Source organism: Vanessa tameamea, chromosome 6, assembly GCF_037043105.1.
Source record: "Vanessa tameamea isolate UH-Manoa-2023 chromosome 6, ilVanTame1 primary haplotype, whole genome shotgun sequence".
In the NCBI taxonomy this organism is placed as follows: Eukaryota; Metazoa; Arthropoda; class Insecta; order Lepidoptera; family Nymphalidae; genus Vanessa; species Vanessa tameamea.
Genome location: NC_087314.1, coordinates 10,385,820 through 10,409,810, shown reverse-complemented (window position 1 = coordinate 10,409,810; position 23,991 = coordinate 10,385,820). Strand labels below are relative to the sequence as shown.

Sequence of the window (23,991 nt, the reverse complement as noted above, 5' to 3'; positions counted from 1 at the left end):
ATTATAATTCAATTATTGTTATTAAAGATTCACATGTGTGTATATTGGACGATGACGCGCCTCAATCTCTTTCAAAATCGCTACAGGCAAAGTGTACAATATTAGCTGCTAGAGTGTAGGTTCCATTGCCACGCCTAGAGTGCATTTTGTGTACGTGTGCCTAACACGTACACAAAATTAGATGACAGATGTGATTCACATTCAACTGGAAATATGCTCTACATATTCGCAATTTCAAACAATGATGATAATTTTTCAAAGAATTTTTCTAATAATATTCATTTTTAAATAAAAGAATGAAAATATGTTATATTGACGACCTCCGTGGTCGAGAAGTGTGTACACCGGTTTTCATGGGTACGCCGCTCCGAGGTCCCGGGTTCGATTCCCGGCCGAGTCGATATAGAAAAAGTTCATTAATTTTCTATGTTGTCTCGGGTCTGGGTGTTTGTGGTACCGTCGTTACGTCTGATTTTCCATAACACAAGTGCTTTAGCTACTTACATTGGGATCAGAGTAATGTATGTGATGTTGTCCAATATTTATTATTTATTAATATTTATATTTATTATGTTATACGAATTGCATTTCTAATGTCCTGGATTTGGAAGACAGTTTTTTTTTCGGACGAGAGTTACTGTAAGCGTCATTATCCAAGACTAATTCTGCATTTTTGAAAAATTAGGTTATGTGTTTATCTTTTTACGATATAAGATAATTAAAATAATAATTATTATTATAGAATGAAAAATAATAATTAGAGCAACTTTCCCGTTGACTCAATATCTACGACAACGTGAATTAAACTACTCTTGTACACTGAGCCGTTGTTGGCTTAAGACTCACGCTTGATTTGAGCTTCCCGCAATCTCTCGCTCTCGCGAAAAATAGTGGGGAGCGTCTTCGTGGATTAAACTGATGCCGTGCACTTTTACAGTCCTGTCAAATATATCGTATAAGTTGAATAGAAAAAGTGACTTCGTATCGTGCAATCATCACATTAATACGTTATTATCAAACATCGTGCAGACTAGTGTTTTTATTTTACTTTTATAAGGCAGTTTGTTGTTACTAATCCGGTCTAAAAATAATGTTGGTGTCAATTATATCCGGTGTATAGTTTAAAAAAAATTAATAAGCTATCAGACATATAATTTACTCGAATGTTAATATACCTATGCACAACATGTGAAAAAATTGATTTCAAGTTAATTTAATGCAAATTTTAACGTCACATACGTCGTTGACCTTGCTCGATTGGGCGTTATCGATAAATATGCCGAGCGGAAATCTCATACCTTGACAGGGCACAGAGTGTGAGATTTCCGCTTGTAAAAATTTGCGAAGCAAAATTTTACAAATCCGTTCAGTGCAACGTTTCGTCTCGCATGCTTTATTAGACAGAGTTATCACGTCGCAATTTACGCTTAATGCCATTACGTAAAAAAATATATATATATTTACATATTCTGCAAAAATAAGCCAATGATTTCCTGTGACTTATTATTGCGACTTAAATAAAAAAAATATATTGTGATAGAAAGCTTAAGAAAATAAAGCGAGTATCATGTAACAAATTTATCCGGTAACAATTACAGGGTAACAAGAAATAAGTGTAACTCAAATAAAGCCATTACATGTACTCGTAGTTACCCCTTATAACGCCTTAAGACAACGGATTTACGTTTGTTAATCAAATATACGGTAGGATGAGAGAGCAGCTGTTAATATAGTGCGCTCACAAAGAAGTTTCGTGCGTCAGAATCTAGAACAAGGCTTAGGGTGTGAGGAAGCGTTTGTGTTTTGTTACATCAACTAAAAAACTGTTAACATCGTTAGATTATTATCTATTCCGCGAGATTGTAAACTGTTGAAAGATTCTAAACGGTGATTCGACTTATTATAAAGCGTATATAATTTCGATAGTTCAATCTACTGAAAAATAATGCGTTAAATTGTAAGCAGTTTGTTAAGGTTCACAATTGTAAGGTGAAATAAACATATAAATACTCAAATCGTAAAATAAAATGGTTTTTATTATAGCTGTGATAGATCTCGGTGTTCGCTGACACTAGGCGCGCGTTGAAAGGTAAAAGAATTTTCCTTAACGTTCTTAATTTATATTCCTAATGCCTTATCTAGGTCCCAGACTACTTTAATATGTAATAACACTACTACTGGTTCAGTTATGTAGGCGTGATGAGATAAATAAGTATCAATATAAAAGTATAAACTTCAAATCATAATTCAAGAACAAGCTAATTAATATTAGAGCTATGAATAAACAGAAGTTTGCCTAAAATTGTAGATGTTAAGTCGTATATGAGTCTATAAAACATATTAATCTAAAAATGTTAAGGAATGTTTGTTTGATAAATATTATTATAAAATCCACTCTCAGAGCAAAGCACACGTTGGGAATGAAACACTATATCGCCTTTCCAATAATAAACTGTATACAACAATTATTGTTGAAATAAATAATACCATTGAATTTATTTCGACGGATTTTCTCAAGATATTTATTTACGAGCCGGTAATTGATTATGATTGAATAACCATTAAATTAAACCATTACATATAATAAAGTATTTGAATTTGAATCAGAAGTAAATACTCTGATAATTATTATAATAGGATCGCGTTATTGTATTAAAACATATTAAATAACAACTGTCGATGTTATAAATAGTAAAATAATATAATAAAAATTATACATATAATTATAGTAAGTTATTAATAACTACCGCGTCAATATGAAAACGTATACTTGTTTATTTAAATTAATGATAAATATATACCTAAATGAAATTACATAATCGTATCTCTAATGTAAAATGGGAAAATTCGATTCGATCGTACTTTAATTCTTTCTGAGGATTGGGTTAGGTTAAGTCTGATTAAGAGAAAAACATAAATATTAAAATAACGGGATAAAAAATCTTCGCGATATAAATCATAAAATCAATGTTTATCTTTACTTACCTTTGAAAGTATGCACTTTCGAATTAGACATCACGTGCCATAGCTGCGGGTCACCAGCAGATGGTGCCAGTACCAAGTGCTGTCCTGATGGTGCAAGTTGTAGTAACCGGACTCCAGCTCCTGGAGTTGAACCACCCACTGATACTACTCGAACCGTTGATGCTATTGGTGGATGTAGCCTGTTAAAAAAAGATGTTCGATATCAGACGTGTCATTTATAAAAACTTTAATTTATGTCATAGAAAGTTCTTGCATTATTACTGTAATGTCCAAGTGTTTTAACTGCAAACGGCAAACATTTCTGGTAACAAAAGGACTATGGTTCATTGTTCGCCTAGAGGAAATTCGCTAGCATCCTTGCTAAAATTTTAGGCGGTCATAATTTGTATATATATTCTTTTATTTGATTCTCCGAATCCTTATATAAAATATAGCCTTATATTGGAAATTGTAAATGTCGAGTATGGAAACTGTATTATAGCGACCGGAGAGAAGTCAATATGTAAGTTAGTACGTGTTGTAATATTAGTGATGAGTGAGGGAAAAATTTCTCATCCATAACTCATTGAATAAGGCAAACGAAAGCGATTGGCGATGAATTATTTATTGGAAATTGTATACGTGGAGATGCGTTGCGAATTTATTATTATATTTCTAAATAATATATAGCACACAAATTGATAGGCATTTGTTTTGACATTAAAACTATTGTTTATTAGAAATTACAATCAAATAATGTACATGTTTGTATCACACCTTATGAAAAATATTACAATTTGTACGTGCAATTATTCTATGAGTACAAGCGCCTGAACTAGGCCGAGCCTGTGTCTCAGACGCTAGTCTCTTCCGATGACGTTATACAATATTTATATGAATATAAAGTTCCATACATACATAGGTAGTCTGATGACGGTAGAAGTAAATTAATTATAACAAAAGAGTTGTAATTATTTTTGTTCATCTATCGACTTATTTCTAACAAGTTCGGTTTCACTGCAACAAGTGAGAACTTCAACAATTTTTTTTTATGTATAACATTTAATATAAAATTAGGTTTAATGTAAATGATTACTAAAATGTAATAATATTAATTTAACAAATCTACTAACTAACTACTAACTGAGAAAGATGAAAATGATAAATTAAATTCAATTTTTATTTTTATTTATTACTTTTTTCTACTATGTTTATTTATGTTTATGTATTTAATTATATATGCTACAAAACAATATATTATTTTTTCTTAAGATAAATATTAAGGGTCTTATTTATTTTATTACATTTACAATAATAACGGAAAATGCTGGTATTACAACAGATGAAACCTGTTTATCCAATTACGGATTAGAGGGCCAACAAAAACACACATCCCATTGATTCCTATCCTCGATATACGTCGAGACCCTATAAACGTCCATATAATGATCAAAGCAATTTACTTAAACGATCCTCACCTTGTGCCGTCGATGAGGTCGAGAAAGTTAATGAGAGAGATAAACAAAGCGATTAGCGGGTTAATTGCAGTTCCAGTCTACATCGACAAGCCCCTAATGGATGTGTGACAGTTTGTTGCTTAATGTGAGTGAGGTGAGCAAATTTACAGGTTCCCATTTCTATAATAATTTATCTTTATTTTATTTGCAATATATCGTAGAACACATCGTTTGTAAACTTCATTTGTTTTTTGAAACTTTATATTTTTTGTCTCGTGGTAAGGTTTTAGGCGAAGTTCCATTTATGTGCATTAGGTGGCAATGAAGTCGACGATGATTGAAACCCCGAAGAAAAAGTCTCGACTAAAACTCAATAGTTACTTTTACGCCCATCGAATTACAAGAATATGTATCTTCTGATATAAATTTAAGTAGGTATGTATATAGGTATATTGGTATAATATTTTTTTCATTAATCAAATCAAATAAAAAATTCAAGTAGGCTCATAAACGCACTTTTGAATCGTCATGTTACCATGTGGAATTAAATGTAGAGCTACCGTCGGTTCAGGAAGTAGATTATACCAAGAAGAACCGATACAAGATACTCAGTAGTTACTCTTTTCCACCATTTTAACTACAGATTATGTCAGTAGTATACTTAAGCACTATATCTTCTGCGCTCTTTGCTTTTCTCCGTCCACTCATTGAAAACGACCGTCGTAACTCAAGTCGGCTAGTAGGACAACATCAGCCAAAATAATACCAAAATATCTGACATAAAAATCAAATAACACAAACTAAACGCTTACTATCCTTTATATAATCGTGTATAGAATAATATAACATGTATTAATGATTAATAAAATGAGTTTTAAATTAATTACTTAGCAGATATGAAGTGTACATAAATATTAAGGGCAAATATCATTTCATTTTCGCTTACCACAATACTAAAACCTGGCTGCAAAAAATGTTAAAATACGGTCCATTTTATGGACAAAAGATGCGGGTCGCAGGTGCGGTAAGGTTTGTTCGGCTGACGGCGCTTGGGTCGTTGGGTTAATACCACAATCACTATAATTATATAATACATATGCCTCTATTATATGGGGACGCTATTCGTTCAATATGAAGGTGTTTAATGGAATAAATCGGAATTGGGACATTCGAAGGTATTCGAAGAAAAATGACGAGAAATAGAAAACTGTTATAAGTATTTTATGTTTTGTCTATTTAATAAAAAAAAAATCAAATAAGTCACAAATTAATCTTAGAACTTTATTATATACTGCTATACTAAGTTTATTTTGTGTACAATTCGTAGCAGAATTAAAAAATAGGACGTCAATAACAATTGAGACGCCACGCGGCTACCGCAATCAATATAAAGTAAAACATATGACTGGGGGCTCTATTGATTTATTCCGGGATTTACAATGGCTTACCGAGGGTTGTGGCGAATTGTTCTTTTTTAAATGCCAATAAATAAAAAAGGGTTCTATTTCTAATCAACTGTTACATAATTATTGGCCATATTTCGCGGCAAATGTTCCGTGAAATTATTGTTCCGTTGAATTTCACTTTTGGACATCGCATCAGAATTTGAAGTTTCATCTGCACCTCCTAGATGTCCGAAAATATATAACAGCGCCATTTTTTAAGACATTTCTGCCTTGCACAACCACTGAGTGGAACCAGCTTTCGCCGGTGGGTTTTCCGAACCAATTCAACTTGGGAACCTTCATAAAGGTTGTCAACACACCTGCAAGATCCCCGGACTGTGGTAGTCACTTTCAATCAGGTGAGACTCCTGCTTGTTTACCACACATATAATTAAAAAGCACTGTTTACTTGCACTATACTTAAAATCAGATCATCCTAGATCATGCTTTGTGACGTCACTACAAAATAAATATGGCGTCCGTTTCGAGCGTCATACTTCCTATTGATTTGATGGGAAACCATGAGTGATTTTGCATAACAACATAAATACACTTTTCTTCCATAATAAGAAATCAAATCAAAATTTGCTTTATTCAAGTAGGCTTTTACAAGCACTTTTGAATCGTCATTTTACAAAACTAAATTTATTGGAGCTACCACCGATTCGACATGTAGATACTACCGAGAAGAATCGGCAATAAACTCAGAAGTTACACATTTTCAACGTTTAAAATACAAAGTTATGTTAGTTAAATACAATTATATACGTATATAATATAATCTGCCTAGAAATCAACAAGTATTTGTTTTTTACTTTTTTTTTATTATATATATAATATGCGATATTAAATTTTAAGTACATTATTCTTTGCTTGTTCGGGATTCAATTTGAATTATAAATGCTTGTTTTAGGAGTATATCACGTGCGCCTCATTACATCAACTTTACGAAGTTGGTTGACATTTGTGAAATTGCGTTACTGCTCCGCTCCACCAGGCTCGAAGCGTGAAGTTGTATATGTAGCCTTTAAACTTCTTCTATAAACGGGCTGTGTAATGCAAATATAAGATGTTTTGAATCAGAGGTAGTACAGAATGTTCTATGATGAGGGAATTCAACTAAAACCTTCAGCGTTATGATAATGTCGAGGTCTAATGAAAACAATTGGAAAATTCTAAAAACTACAATTGGTGGTAGGGTACCCACTCAACATACATTCTTTTGCCAAACAGTAATACTTAGTATTGATTATCCTGGCAGGGTGAGTAAGCCAGAATAAGTATAAGCACATGGTGACATTTGAGTTTCCAAGGTTGTTGACACATTTATGATATGAGAAATGGGCAGTGATGATCTAGAGGGCCACTCTAAGTTATTAATGAGTTTTTTTTTATCACAAATATGCACATACGTTCACTCTATAGAGAAATAATACACAAGTCTCATAATTATATGCAACAGCAATTCAGTCGGTGAGAGATCGGTCATGGGACAAACAGTTTTACTAGCTATGCGAGACTCGGAAGTGTAACACTAGCTTCCTATGGCCGGATTTCTTCTGAAAGTTGGTAGAGAGAAAAGTAAAAAAAAATTCAATAGCAGACTGCGAATTTGAACTGAAGATCACTTACAGCTGAAGCCTTACACGCTTAAGCATCGAGGCAGATAAACATCACTGTGTCTTTTTTCATTTAAATAAAGATGTACATGAATACATTTTTGTTTAGTAATTTAATAAGCCTACTTGGTTGCGTTGGCAACTTTTGCTTGTTTCTCGGTATCATTTTATTGTGAAGCACGGATAATTTGTAACAACAAAGAATTTTTAAATGTTCAATGTTGACATTGTGGGATCCTAACATTTTTCTATGAGATTTCAATAATTGCCATTTTAATAGGTAAAAAACCATCTGTCGATCGACAAGTCACCTTGAATATCATAGTCATAATTGTTAACATTTGTATATGTAGACTGTTTACTTTTTTATAAAGTAATACTAATTAAACGGTAAAGTTATGGTCGAATTCTCAGTATTTATAATCAAAAAAAGTGGCATCGAATCCAATTACCCTAAAATCATTCGAGACTATATTTATAAAAATGCGGCCATCACGATAGTTCCGTTAGATGCCAAACATCCAAATTAACGGTTATTGAAAATCCATACTAATATTATAAATGCGAAAGTAACTCTGTCTGTCTGTCTGTCTCGCTTTCACGCCAAAACTACTGGACCGATTTAAATGAAATTTGGTACACAAATAGTCTAGAGCCTGAGAAAGGACATAGGCTACTTCTTATTTGGAAAAAAGGGCTGTAAAGGGTTGAAAAGGGGGATGAAAGGTTATAAGTTGTTGAAAGTATTGTTATTTTTAGAAATAGAAGCATAAAATTTATACGTACACTTATAAACTATCATATCATGACACCCACTAAGGAACGAATTTTGGAAATTCTACCCCTATAGGGGTGAAATAGCGGTTAAACGTTTGTATGGAAGTCCGTTATTTTTTAAATTAGAAACATGAAACTTTATTTTTGGGATACTGATAAAAAAAGAGTAGATACTAATGTAAGTGTTTCTGCATATTCTACCCCTACGGGGGTGAAATAAAGGTTGAAAGTTTGTAAAAAAGTCCGTCATTTTTGAAGATAGATACATTAACTTTATTTTTGGGATACTGATAAAAAATGAGTATATACGTATTTGAGCGTTTTTGGATATTTTACCCCTAAGGAGAGAAATTGGGTAGACATTTCGTATATAGGATAGTTTGGAAGTCCGTCATTTTTGAAGTAAAAAGCATGAAATTTTATTTTTGGGCTACAGATTAAAAATGAGCTGATTCGCATTTAAGCGTTTGTCGATATTCTACCCTAAGGACTGAAATACACACCAATGTGGTATACAAATAGGTCTTACATTAACTTAATATTATAAGTAAATTTGTAAATATTTTTTAATATTCTACGCGAGCGAAGCCGCGGGTAACAGCTAGTATATTATAATTGAAGAAAACTAATAAATAAATATGGAAAAAAAATCATGAAAAGATAGTTTTTTTAAATAACAAAATAAATAGATTTTATTATAATAATGTATAGCATTGCAAAGCATTCAATAGGGAATAGAGAGCGGCGTCGGAGAGGGTCATGACGGCATATGAGAGCATCATGCCGTTTGCCGATCAAACGAGTCGCTATTACGCGAATGGTGCATCAATAGATATTTTATGTCAACAATAATTACTTTTAAAACAACAAAGACATAAACCTCAACTCTATAGTATCGCACGCGACATATATCAATAAGGTCATTAACGAAAATGAAATGAGATTTACTTTAACGTTACCTAGAATAAACTAAATTCATATGATGGAAATATAGCAAAAGGACACAGCAACTTATATAAAGAACCTTATTACGAATGCGTAGTGATACGACTGATGACGATGTCGTTCTAAACATATTCGGTAACACAGATGTTATATACAAATATCCATACTGTATACTGTACTGTAGTATAATTAAAGGGGAAAAAATACTCACCATCCATTAAGTGGTACCAGCAGCGGCTTGTCGTAGCCATCACACCACGCCATGGCGGCTGTAACAAGGGTGGCGAGCACGCCGCGCCGCGCCACCGCAGGCCGCAGCCACGCTATTATCTAGATTACAAAACAAACCGCTGCTTTATTTTAGTTAACGGTTTCTCAACCGACAAACTCGATATTGTGTTTTGTAAATATTTAAAGCGTTTATTTACTGATAGCATTAATTATTTCGAACCATTAAATGATTTTATATAATTAGTTTTGTGGTTCCGTCTATAATACGTATTATAATATAAATTATATACTTATATAAAATACTAAGGATTTAAGATAAATGAATACTAGCTACTTTACCTGTATGGTTTTCAGTTTGTGACTGTAAGTATACATATATACATACGTATGTATCTCAATAGCACTTGTGATGTAGTTTGTTACAATTACCGTTATTTCAGACTGTTTTTTTATTAGATTGAAATAAAATGTGCTAATGTTCTTAGTCCGTGTCACTACAGAAAAAGTAGCTGCCTAATGGTGAAAGAATTATTAATATCGTTAAGTACTTTCAGAAAATATTTTACAATAACAAATTATATATAATCCCTAAATCCCTAATAAATAAATCCCTAAGTATGTCATTGAAGTAATTGTAGAAGGACGTGGAGTATCTTTGTAACAAACATAGATGTAAACAGTCTTACCGAAATACCTCGTGACAGTACTTGATCGAGGTAAATTCAAAGGATTAATGCTGATGGAAAGGAGGATAAATATATCTTAATTAGAACATTTAAACTAAGATAACGATAAGGAACATTTATAACAATTGTAACATAAATAAATAAGAAATTATTTTATAATATAAAATAATTATCCAATCAATATTATGAATACCTATTATGTAATTCATATGTATGTCTATTAAACAAATTCGTTGATATCCAGAAATATCTGTTTGTCAGAACTATGTACATACTTAATGCTTAAAAGTAAATTCCTTAAGCCATGAACTTGTTGAATATAATCGCAAGAGAACGTCCAGCAATTAACCGTTGCTTTATTTACATAGCCCTGTCATCTTAGATCCTGGGTTATCTCGAGCTATTTAAACTTCGAGGGCCCGTAATGCCTTAGTGAAGGACAGATTGGATGAAGTACGATGGCCTAAAATTAGATAAGTTTGTCGATTTGACTAAACAACGTCTCCTTTGGAGAAACAAATGGATTTTATACGTGAACACACATTCTCGGACTATATACGAGTCGAACAATTCCAACAATTGCAGAAATGTGCGCTTTGTAAATTCTAAAGTTGCAACTATGACAGTCGTGGTTTACGGCAAGGTCCTATATATCGTATGACATATAAATCAAAGGAGTCAAACTTATTGTTGTTGTGTTATATAAAAGGTTTCTTGTTATAAATTGATATTGATATTTTATACACCCATTTCATTATTTTCACTCCAGTTCAGAGTTAAAGCTTGTGCAGGAATAAGACAATAGCGGGAACCGACATCGTTGAGCCATTGCGGCTTAGTTAAATATTGGACTAAGAAATTCTAAGGAATTATTAAAGCTTATACTTATACTAGTATATAATATAATGCAACATTAAGTAATATATAACTAATAAAAATTTTGGTATCTTATAATAACAAAGAATGCTTTGATCATAGTTAATATTTTTTTACTTTAAAATATAAATACATTTACGGACAGCGTTATCCGAGATGATGTCAGAATTCGAACGATAACTCATACATACAAATGAATGTAAAAATAAATAAAGAAACACACATATACATAAACCCTGAAAACAAATCACACTCCTTTATTGGGCAGTAATAATACTTCAAATCTTGTATTTCGATCTTTGCATTTGAATAAAAAATAATGGCGAATTCCGAAACGACGTAAGATAATGGAAGGTCAACGGGAAGGTTACCTACATTTATAATTAACGTTCCGTATAAATGTCTTCATAAAATACACATCACAGGAATTTTATCGTATTTTGTCTTTGAGGCTATAAGCTTGCATTGATTGACAATAAGCTTCCAACTTAATGAATTGGACATAAACGTCTTAAGTTTTAATATTCTTCTTCATTAATATTCTCCTACTTAATTCAATTTTCATTCAAATCAAGATTATGATTAAAACGTAAATTCATATTATTTTATTTCGGCGATGATCATTTTGCAAAACGTGAACGCGTTAATTTTATTATAGAAACTTAAAGTTTAAATTAAACGATTTGTATGTAATGTAATATAATGTTATAAGAACTTTTAAGAATCTTAAAGTCCATTAGTGAGTTACACAATTATAATGCTAATATAGTTTTTTTTTATAATGGGTATCTGGCCCACCCAATGGTAAGTCACCACCACCTATAGACATTGGAGATGTATGATATATTAACCATTCCTTACATCGCCAATCCGCCACCAACCTTGGGATCTAAGATATTGTGCCTATACTAGCTTACTTATTATTCAAATCGGAATACATCAATACAATATCGCTTGGCGGTAGTACATCTAATGAGTGGATGGTACCTATAAAGCCCTAGCCTACAAAGTCCTACCACCGAGTAATATATATATATATATATAATATCAGCTACAACCAATTAACGGTGACACACATAAATAATTAATCGATACTATATTATAATTAAACATCTCATCTTAATACATTAGAACTATTCTGTAAAAACACGCAACTCAAAATAATAGTTCTAATATTTTTAAAATACACACATAATAATATAACATTTAAACAAAGAAAAAACGATTCCAAATTTGTCTTTAAATTAAAATAGAATCAAACGGAAGAAACTGTAAGAAGTGAAGTGAACAACCGTTTCGTTTGATTCCATCACAAACAAAAAAAAAAAAATCTTCCAAATAGGTACATCAAATACGGAGTTTTGAAATAACAAAAACAAAACAAAAACATCTAACCGAATTGATAACCTTCTTTCTTGAAGTTGGTTGAAAATAGCGCATCACCGTAAGTCAGGTCACATTTCACGAATGAGATACGAAGTAAGTTCTTACAGAATAGCTCTGCAGAACCATAAACAATTTTACAGCTAGAAAGTAATTTTAGAAATTGCTTCTATAAATGTCATAATATCACGCCGATAATATAATATACCAAACGGATTATTGCGTGTAAAAGAAGTCTTGCATTTTATTCACTCACAAAACAAATTACAGAAAACCTAACTTAACCTAAAAAAAAAATTAAAGGAAAGAGTAATAAATAAACAGTTACCTGAGCACCTAATTGCATAGGATCTCTAGTGAGAATGTCGCTAGATTTTCTCACAGCGCCGTAAACTAGTTCCACGTCTCTATCCAGGATATAACAACGGACGTGTTCAAGAATACAACGTAGGTAGGATATAGTTACTGTTTGCACCTGTTGAATAATTTACATTTATCATACTATACAATGCGACTTTGCGCGAAGATTATTCAAGCTCAAACCAAGTTTTTTTTTAAAATTATATCACAATCTAAAATATCCCACTTTAGGGGTAAGAACCTCTCTGCTCTTGACATCTGACGATGTTATCCTTAACCGCTGATACCGAGATAAATAATGTACCCAAATTAACCATCTAATAACTCAGTTTATCTTGGCAGGGCTTGGACCTCAAATCATCATTTAAGATTCACGTGTTCTAACCAGTCTATCTCCGCATATTTTGACCATAAAACAATACATAATATACGGTCTATCCAGGTCTATTATGCGTACACGTTTTAAAACAAAGATAAGGTATATATAACAAAATTGAAGTGCCATTCATTATTGATATATATATATGGGCTACATATTTCATATAAATTAAAATGGTCTTACACTTTATCATTTGAATGAACACTTAAGAACATATATGCGATTACAAATCATATGTGACCAAAAAATCATTCACTTCGCAACGGACGGTGAGATAACAGGCTATGACGTTAAATTTTGCCCATGTCAGTTAAAATTACCTAAAATTGAACCTTTAAGATGTGGTCCAATTTTGATCTGTATATCACAATAAAATTACGACTCAAACCAATTATATCATTTATGACATACGTATATGTGTTAGCTTATGGTTTCTGGTGATAACCAGCAACTTCCTTCCAACATACTATGATATAAAAGTTAAAAAAGAAGTTACGAAAGACTTACAGCGGCAAGTAAGAAGTCAAAATTACAGACAGTCAGGTCCTTTAATTTGGAAAAGTCACCGGCGAGTAGAAGATGCAACCAAGACTCTTCCACGTGTCGCTGCGTGAATGCAGCCGCCGTTCTGCTAGCGGAATGGAAAGGCGTGGAGTCCAGAAGAGCATCGTCGTCAACGCAACCTGTTTAGGTAAGAAGGTTGGATTTAAAAAACGATTCAAAGTTTATATTTGATCTAACAAAAAAAAAAAAACATTTTGTATTTTAGCACACTATCTGATTATTTAAGCAAATAAGAAGACGTTATATGATCTGTTAATATATTTACGTCTCAATATCAGATTTTCGATGCACAATAAAAAGGATAAATAAATAAAAGACCGATTTTCGCTAAAAATAATAATAATAATAGTATTTTTTATTAAAATACTATCAAAAATGCTACGTAAAAAGAAAATGTAAAGTTGAATTGCGATTTAAGCGAATTCGACTTACGTACATTCTCGTCGGTACCACTTCCCGAGTTACTTTTAATATACCATATTTATTCAGAGTTCTAAACGTACCGACTGCGAATAGATGTCGCTGGGAATGAGAGTTGAACTTGCCGGGTTCCTGAGTTTCCGAAGTGTCAGTGTCATCGGCGTCGTTCAGGAAGTTGGCGAAGTGCAGCGCGGCGAGGTCGGAATGCGCGTCACGCAGCGCGCTTTGCACGCGCACATAGCGGCGCCGAGCTCGCGCACTCGCCGCAGCCGCTCGCCATCGCACCGTGCTCCTACCCGACACCACGGTCTCCGATATTACTGACTCTATTAATTGGAAGTAAATAAATCAGTTACAGTTAATTTATTTGACTTTTTTATAATTATTTGAGGAAGGTAGACATACAACACCCATATAACACCACATAAATGTATCAAATTACCATTCACCTAGCGTAAGTCAAAGATCCAGAGTGATCCTCATCTTTGATAATATAATATTAGACTTCAAACGTAATTACCATTACTAATGTGCACACAGTGCTTGCACAGCAAACTTTAAGGTACAAATTCATATAATTATAAATGTTTGTAAATAGAGTTGACCTTGACCTTATGTTATCTCCGATTTTATTGTTTAATTTTCGGTTCGACGAATAGTATTTAGGTTACTGATCTTTGAAAACAGTACAAAATATCTCCTCGAGTTTGTCCAAAATGCTTTATTCGGTTTTTGAGTTAGGTTAAGGTTAGTATATATATTATGTTTATTTCATAAAACATCTGCTGCTCTTATAAGCAAAAGTTACTGAGCTTTGTTCTTCAGATCGATAACTTTCGAATTTGAAACATTAAACTAAATGAACAAAATAAACCCATAATTATCATACTATGTGATTGCTATTTAACAATATCATACTTTAAGATATATCAAAATATAAAATGTAACTTTATATTATTGACTTGGGGAAATATTTTATTATTAAGAACAATAACATTTCTATTAACTTATATAATGCTTATGTATACCAAAAAATACACACGTAAACTCTTTGCTAGAAAAAAGAATCCAATCTAAGTTGAGCAACTTTACGACGAGAAATCCAAACATAATATGTACTTACTCATCATATATTTAGCGACACATAAAGTGGAAAAGTTGAAGTTGGCATCCTTGAGCGTAATAACAGCTTCACTGTTGCTAGTTGGCATCAAAAGTTCCAACAGTTCGAGTTCCGTCAGACCGAACTCGGAACAAGTTATGTAACCTGAAACACAAAGGCAACAACTGTTAATTTTATTTGTAACATTACACGACGGAAACTTACAAATACCAAATGATTACCAGCCAATTTACTGAAGGCTTTCGAACCGAAGACGACTTCTAAATTGTCAAAAGCACCATCAATGAAGTCACCGGAGCTGTTATTATCAGGTGTATCATCTATCGCGTCCAACAAGTAATAGCAATTCTGAACCTTAAACTTTTCCTTTTGAGCCGGGGTTAATTGTAGTAGTTCCAGAGACACTGCACTAGTACACACTAAGAAGACGTTTCTCGGTAAAGACATTGGTAACCAGGATAAGCCTGTCACTATATCGCATTCCAATGGATTCACTCTATGAACGTTGTCGATAAAAATCAGCAGAATTTCGTTTTCCATATCTTCGCAACGTCTCAGTAAACTTTGAAACCAGTTGTTTATGTACAGGGGATCGAAACTTGCGTCTTTAGGGAGATAGCCTTCCGGAATGTTCAAGATAATAGATATTTGTTGGCACATAACTCTTAGCAGTTCTAGATTGTAAGCCGATCGTGGCGTTGACGCAGAAAAACGTATTATCCTCAAGACGGGTTTCGGAAATATTTCCTCAAATTTGAAATATAGATGAGTCAACAGCGAACTTTTTCCGGAAGCATCGGGACCGTATATCAGTACTGGAGGATGCCGTGAGCGACTTTCGTAGTTTTCTTTGGCATTATTTAATATAGTCCTAGCTGCGTTTTCAATTTGTTTAACAGTAACCTTATATAGTTCATTATGTTCTATACATATCCTAAGGTGAGTAATATGTTCCAGAAAAACTTCCTGCAACAAATAAAATATTATATTATTTAGGCAACAAATCAACAAAGTTAAAGATTTTATGTTAGGTAAGTAGATACAGTCTGATTTAGTTTGTAGTACATATACAAAGAATCTCGCAGTTGCATTGCGAGTCCACTATTAGTAAACAAAACTAGTAAAAGCAATACGAACCTGTACAGTCTTTTTCCTGCCTTTGCCCTGATCAGGTTCTGTGCTGAGGCTGTCATCGACCAGCGAACATACCACAGCCTGTACTCCCTCCCTGAAGGGCGACAATTTTTCTTCATTATCTGAAGCTACATCTGTTCGAGAAGAATCTGCTGATGTGGCTCTGGGGGGAAAGATAAAATGAGCAGCTGCATTATTTGATATGGTAATGAATTTTGATGTTCACATTCTGTTTATAATGTCTGCTACCGAACAGATAAGCAGTTACGATTAAGAAAACTGTAACGAATAATATAAAAGTGGAACAAACAAGATAAATTACAAATAAAAAAGTATTGAAACGTGGTACAAAATTGAAAAAGTTTTTCCTTATTTAGGTTTAATAGCAGCAATAAATTTTTATGGTCCACTTACTCAAGTCTAACAACGTGTGTTTCAGGTAAAAGGTCTTCTAACTTTTTTTGTAATTTTTTTAATCTTTCATGTGCTAGCGCGGTTAGTTTGGAGTCGTCAGGCTCCAAATCTGGAATGTCTCTTAACACAGCTATCAGACCCTTGGGGTGTTTTCCGTTTGATAATAATTCTGCAACAAAGAACCTAACGTTATTATATATATATATTTAAATTCAAAATAAATAAATGTATATGCTTAGTGTATAAGAAATTTTGTTTATGAGTGTTATTTATTTCTCTTTTTATTATACAAACCAATTGTATCATAGTGTTGTCTAACTGAGTCACATACAGAGTTTCGCAGAAACAAGAGAAATGTTTTCTATGAACAAATATAAGGATTGTTTTTAATGGCACAAGTAGGCGGACGTTCAGATGAGCCACTCAAACGGTACCAGTGAGATATTATGTTCTTTGTGCCTGTAGTTACACTGGCTCACCCACCCTTTAAACCGAAACACAGTAACACTATGTATTGCTTCTTGGTAGTAGAATAATATATGATAAGTGTGTGGTAGATACTCAGACGGCATCACATAGAGCCCTACTGCAAAGTTAATCGACATAAAACTAACTAGACTTATTATATTATGCTAAAATACAATTATTTTCTGATGAAACTTTTAAGAATTTTGAGTATTTTATGTATATATTTTAAATAGTTATTGCTATTTTTATGATAAAATTGGTCCACATTGGTCTAAGAATGTAAAAGTAACGAATGGGTATTTTGGAACGGAACTTGTGTCTTTAGTTAGTTTTTACAATCTTAGATAATTATAAACAGCTCTTTCAGCTTTTATCATTAGTGTTAAGCTATGCTATTTATATGCTAAAGTATTTGTTTAGATAAAAATTAGTAAAAAATGTAAATTTCGACATCAGTCCTTATTGAAAATTTATTAAATAGCTCCATGAATATACATATATATAATTACTAAAAAAAACACTTTAATATGTTTATACAAGTGTATATTAATAATTGTATGAGTTTCTATCATTTTGTAAAGTATGCAACTATGCTTAAGTGCACTTGATAAACATATTTGATTTTCAGAGCGTAAATAGAAATAGAAAAAGAAGGGTTGATTAAAAATACACGGAAGGCTGTGGGAATAAATCTACTCTATTTTTTATCTATGATTAAACAAACGACTATAGACTTAGGAAAATATTATTGTTTAAACGAAAAAAATATCAGCAAGGCTTATTTTTTAACTTTTAAAACGAATTTTATGTATAATACATCATATAAAGTTACTAAGCGATGCTTAAAGTTTAGAGGTAGAACAGAATGAAAAATTAAAACGGATTTTATTTCAATAGCGAGCAATCAACAAGTAGAGCAATAGACTGTAAAGATATTTCAATGCAAGCGTAGCCGTTGTTTCCGGGAAATTAGGTTAACCGTTGGACTATTTTCTTGATTAAGCTATGCAGAATGTAGAGATCTCTCGTCATTCAGCATTGTACTATTTCGTTTTAGAGTGGAATTATTGTTCATTTTTAAATAAAATATTGATTATACAGGTGATTTTTGTGCATAAGAGAGCATGAATTGCTTGCAAAATTATATCAAACTATTTTTTAAAAATCCCATTATTTTGGGATATTTAATTATTAAAATTAAAAAAATAAATAAATCTATTTTACCTGTAATATAATCAATATTTCGTATTATCATATTAATTTCGATAACCTGATTAGTTTTTGTTTCAAGTGTCTGCTGTTCTAAGTAGAGTTAAAGTCTAAGGCGGCACTACAATTTCGAACTTAACAAAATTAAGCAGACAACAACCATAAATACCTATTCGTATGTTGTTACATCCCTTGACATGTTTCCCCTTACAATAAAATCGAAATCCCACCGAACGCCAAATTATCATTATTGGTTATCACGTCTATTTTCTGTCTGTGTGCTATAAACTCAGAAACGAACGTACGAATATTCCTATAGTTTTCACCAATGGACAGAGTGATTTGAAGGATAGACGGAGGTTTGAGTGTATAATTCATTAAAGCTATGTGTTGATTGCCTATGTTATATGTCGCCGATCGTCATCTATCTATTTCTTTCTTATACTAAAAATGTACTTCACTTACACAATTTCATATGTATTTTGACCAAAATATGATTTATAGTTACCGATCGCCACTTCGCATTGTATTTCCACAGGGCTTCTAAGTAAATCGATGATATTAGCACCACCTTCCAGCGCTTCTAGCGCTAGCGTATTGAACACCTTCTGAACTGTCGACAGCTTCTTCCGCTGTTCCTCCCGTTCATGTAAATCGCTGTACCTGATTTAAAATAGATTACCTAATTAGTAGTAAAATTAGTGATATTACGATTTTTTTATTATCTTATATATTATCTTACCTAAAGTATACGAGTGACTTTTGAAGTGAAATCTTCAATAGACGCGTTAAGCAAAATAGATATTACTAAGGGAATATCGGATGGAATCGCGTCACTGACTTTCTTATGTTAAAATATGGTTTACATTATATTATGTATATCTGTAGCTATGAGTGTGACGTGTTCATACGAATTTTCTGCATGAATTTTCTCTCTTTTTAGAGGCAAATTTTCCGTCCGATAATGAAGGTCACTTTAAAGTGTTATTTCCGAGGTACCATTTATTCTACTGGCTCACATTATATTTTCTTATTATGAGAATAAAGTATCACATTATGACATATGTGTATAAGAATTGAATAAATTATTGGAACACAACAAAGACATTTTCTGTCACAGTTCATAAATGGGTGAATCCTACCGAGTTGGATGTTTTCAGTCTTTTTGTTAGGTTAGTTTTTATAAATATAATCTTGTACGTGTGCTACGCTAGGTATATAAAATAACTAGTCTTCAATCGCACGCCCACAACTTAACGTTTCCGGTCGCATTTTAGATATAGATAGGAGACTGTGTTCTCCCTTGGGGCCAAGCTTGCTTCATTCCAAATTTCACCAAATTCGGTTCAGTCGTTTAGCCGACGACCTGGCGAAGGTCATGGGAAGCAGCTGGTTGCGGGCTGCACAAGACCGGTCATTGTTGCGATCTTTGGGGGAGGCCAGCAGTGGACGTCCTACGGCTGAGATGATGATGTTTAGCCGTAAAAGCGTAACAGACTGAGTCACTTTCACATTTATAATATTAATTTAGATATATATAGAATTTATTTGAATATAAAATCGTTCAAATATAAAATAAAATTTGAATAAAATCTGAAATGAAATTCAGCTTAAGAATGGACTTTGGGGATTTTGATCCAATTTGTAATAACCTTTTACGTACCTACATAATCATAAGCGTAAATAAGGGTTAACGCATTGAATAATGCAGGTTATCTTGCCTTACATAGATTTCGTCGAGTCTCCTTGTCTTTACTATAAAATATAACCTTAAGCTTAGATGTAGCGATATTTATGTACAAGGATCTCTTTCTTGTCCTATAAATTACTTAGTTTACGATCCCGCTGAGTAACCGGATCTTATTTCAGAGGTAGATCGTAAACTGCTATGGTCTTAATAGACGGTCGGGAGGATTCTCTTGAAAATAAAGTGACCTGGGATAAAATAATACTTTATTCTGGTACTTAAACACCTTTTGTAATTACAGTGACATATTATTATCCGGCGTATATTTAGAGCGCGGATATAGCTCAACAATAAGACAATGGTTTTAATGTATTAATATTCATAAAAAGTAACGCATAAATACATATATAATGATTTATGTCACTTACATGATAATATTCTAGTTATTAATTTTATATATCTAACTCCTTTGTTTAGCTTATATACATATGTAATATGTATATGGTATGGATATTTTAGTAAGCAATTTCATTTAAAATATAAAAAGCGTTCTCTATACTTTTCAATGATATACATCATGCAATCATTTTATGAAATATTTTTAATGTTAAAAAACAATAAAACTAAGATTGAAAATACTAGGTCTTTCAATTCGCTCTTTCTCGTAATGTATCCAAAGCGTCTTAGTTAAAAAAATAACCTTTATTTACTGATTCAGTATTAAAAAAGAAGAATATCATGTTTAAAAGCTTACCATTTCTCATCGCCGTCAAGGTGGTAAGTTCCGTCGTCATTAATTTTGTAACAAGCTCGTAGAAGGGCGGTTTGTGTGGAATCCGACTTAACCAACTGTTCGAATAAATCAACATCGATCTTGAACGGAAGGACTGGTTGATAAGTTGAAGCGTCACCGCCGATGAAACACTACAACAATATTTAATTTTACTCTTAGGTTAAAAAAAATTAAGTTCCTCGTGGTTTACGGTGTCAAAGAACGATATAAAAACATCAAACAAATGCACACGAAGTTCATACTATTAGTATTCCATGAATCCCATGAAAATTTTATTATTATTAAACAAAATAAGAAGTACAGAGGGCCAATATTTGTTTGTCTATTTATATTTCAACAAGAACATCAAATTAACGCTTGACTTAAGCGGAAGACACTATGAAACGGAACTACTTACATATATAATTTTAAATACTAAAATCATTTCCAAATGCGCTTCATCATCTGGTATATATTTTTATGTATATTGGTTTAGTATTGTCTTTTGGTTAGGAATAAAAACGTCTCATTTAATTAGTATATATGTATATAAAAGAATATTGCTCAAATATACCGAGAATATTACCAATTAAGTTTTATTACCATAATTAAAATGGAATAATGGATTTATTTCTTTAGGTATGACGTTACGTAATAAGGGTAAAAATTATCGAATATTTCTGTCGTACAATAAATCAAGTTAACCTTATAAAGAACCTTTTTTTTTACAAAGAACTACTCGAAACAAAAGCTACTTATCCAAAAACGGAGGAATTGATGTGATTGACCCAATTGTATTGTAATTGGGTATACAGTTTCATTGATTGTCCTTACTCCGATATTTGTATGAAATTATGAATTAAATATCATTATGTTTTGAAGATGAATAGTAGTGATTATTTTGGTAATTGATTTTGAAATAATTTAAAAAAGTAAGGTTATTGTAAAGTACTGTTACTATTACCAATAAATGTGCTTGAAAAAATAAGACAACAAAGCAATATTAATTATTATTTATTACGACCTTTTTTTACTGAATAAATGTATTCGTGTTCTTTTTTATTGATTTGATTGACTTTTTTTATGGACCTGCATATTTTTATTTCCAGGCAGCGATCGCAATTGATATTTTAGTACATTAAATATTATTCAAGGTTTTTTGTAAGTGATTGTTAACTGTATTTTCGTATACTCAACGTTAATATTTTTTTTTATTGAAATAATAAATAAATGTGAATATGACTTACAAGAAAATATCCGGCTTTCGAGGTGTTATTACAGCATCTTATCTCGTCGAGATGGTATCGAAGCAACGCGGGATTGCTTTCATCTCCACCGTCAGTCCCGTAGTGCATGTCCACAAACTCGAACTGTAATAAAAATAAATTAATAACAAAAACTTAAAAAAAAGGTTTTATATATTCTTTTAATATTATATTATATTATATTGCTCACAATTTTACGCATTATTTTTCGGTAGATTATAATTCGAAATGAATTTCAGTTAAATAAAAAACCGTTTACAATCTCGCGAGGTAGACTATAATCTTATTTTACAATACTTTGATGTAGTTGAAGTAGATATGAATACAGATTCTAATACATATATATTCAAAAAGTTAACAGTTCGACTTTATTATACGGATATTTAAGTTTGGAATTTTCATACATTAAATAAATGTAAAAAAAATGACTCCGAATTTCGATTACAAAATTTAAAAAAATTAATTATTCAATATTTTTTGTGGTAAATAAGTGTTAAAGTTATAGGAATTCTACATAAGAAGTAACATTCCGTAAATGTTCCACTGCTCGGCTAAGGCCTCTTCTTCCTTTAAGGAGACGGTTTTTGGAGCATATTCCACGACGCTAGTATGAGTTGGTGGATACACATATGGCAGAATTTCATTGACACATGCAAGTATCCTCACGATGTTTTCCTTTACCGTCACAAGACAAAACGGCACGAGATAAATCATACACACAAATTAAGTACATTCGAATACAGTAGTGCTTTCCTGTGATGGGACCTGGGCTATTTAACCAGTGGGCCATCTCGGCATTCTACATATGCTGCTCCAATGTAAAATCGCGGTGTTTAAAGAAAACAGTGATTAATATCATAACGTTCGACCCTTTTCAAATATAAATAATGTTCACATAAAAAAGGGTCGAAATATAAGGAGGGAACAAAGAATCTTCAAATTCGAGTTACAATCAACGACAATATCGCTTAACACACATTTATTTACATGCATTGTAATATAATATTTAATAACTAGGTAACCCAACTGCACCCCTATGTCATTGAATTGATAACATGGTTTGGCGGACTTTTCTTTAGAACTGCTAAAAGTAAAGTCATAACTAAAGTGGTGGGATTTCGAACTTTTTTTACGCTGCTCTAATGAGGCGGGTAGTTATTTGTCAGATTTTAATACTACACACCATCGAGCACGAGACCAGAGACTATAAAAACATTTTTATACTTTTAAAAGGAATTGTTTAAAATAATTCAACCAATTATTATATTTATATAATCATCAATTAATATCGCAGCCCATACCGTGAAAGCTGTAAGACAGGTCGATCATTTCTGACTTAACTGACTTAATGACTTTTCGTCAGTTTCCGATATTAGCGTAAACATACATAAACACAGACTTGAATATATCATAATAAAATAGTCAAAGTGATTGTTACTCGCAACTCGCGAGTTACCTTATGTTGAACTTAACTCACATAGTAATGTCAGTCCCAGTCACGGACGGGCATAGAGCAACAGAACAGTCGATTTCAGTTCAAAGGAGTGAACGTATTAAAAAAAACAATACTAGCATTATTATCAATTTTCTTTTTATTTTCATTGGGTAAATTTGCTCGTGACCAACGACCACAATGACATGTGACTATTTTTCAAAACATTGGATAAACTAAAAAACAAAAACGGGCCAAGTGTAAGTCGGACTTGCGCACGAAAGGTTCCGTACCCTTATCTATAAAAATGGCAAAAAAAAGTCTGTTGTATGGGAGCCCCACTTAAATATTTATTTAAGTTTTTTAAATTTTTGTATATTT

General features: G+C 32.3%; 1 protein-coding gene across 1 annotated transcript in view; it reads right to left on the bottom strand.

Moving 5' to 3' along the window:
* The window catches only part of LOC113396414 (protein qui-1), a 107,484-nt gene that overhangs the window by 24,157 nt on the left and 59,336 nt on the right, over positions 1-23,991 (bottom strand). The window contains exons 4-15 of the mRNA XM_026634331.2: positions 22,161-22,283; positions 20,896-21,065; positions 18,963-19,117; positions 16,778-16,946; positions 16,367-16,526; positions 15,451-16,195; positions 15,230-15,373; positions 14,190-14,432; positions 13,630-13,805; positions 12,712-12,858; positions 9,419-9,537; positions 2,986-3,164 (exon numbers count right to left, since the gene is read on the bottom strand). Coding sequence (XP_026490116.1) covers positions 2,986-3,164; positions 9,419-9,537; positions 12,712-12,858; positions 13,630-13,805; positions 14,190-14,432; positions 15,230-15,373; positions 15,451-16,195; positions 16,367-16,526; positions 16,778-16,946; positions 18,963-19,117; positions 20,896-21,065; positions 22,161-22,283 — 2,530 coding nt within the window. The remainder of the gene's footprint in view (positions 1-2,985; positions 3,165-9,418; positions 9,538-12,711; positions 12,859-13,629; positions 13,806-14,189; positions 14,433-15,229; positions 15,374-15,450; positions 16,196-16,366; positions 16,527-16,777; positions 16,947-18,962; positions 19,118-20,895; positions 21,066-22,160; positions 22,284-23,991) is intronic.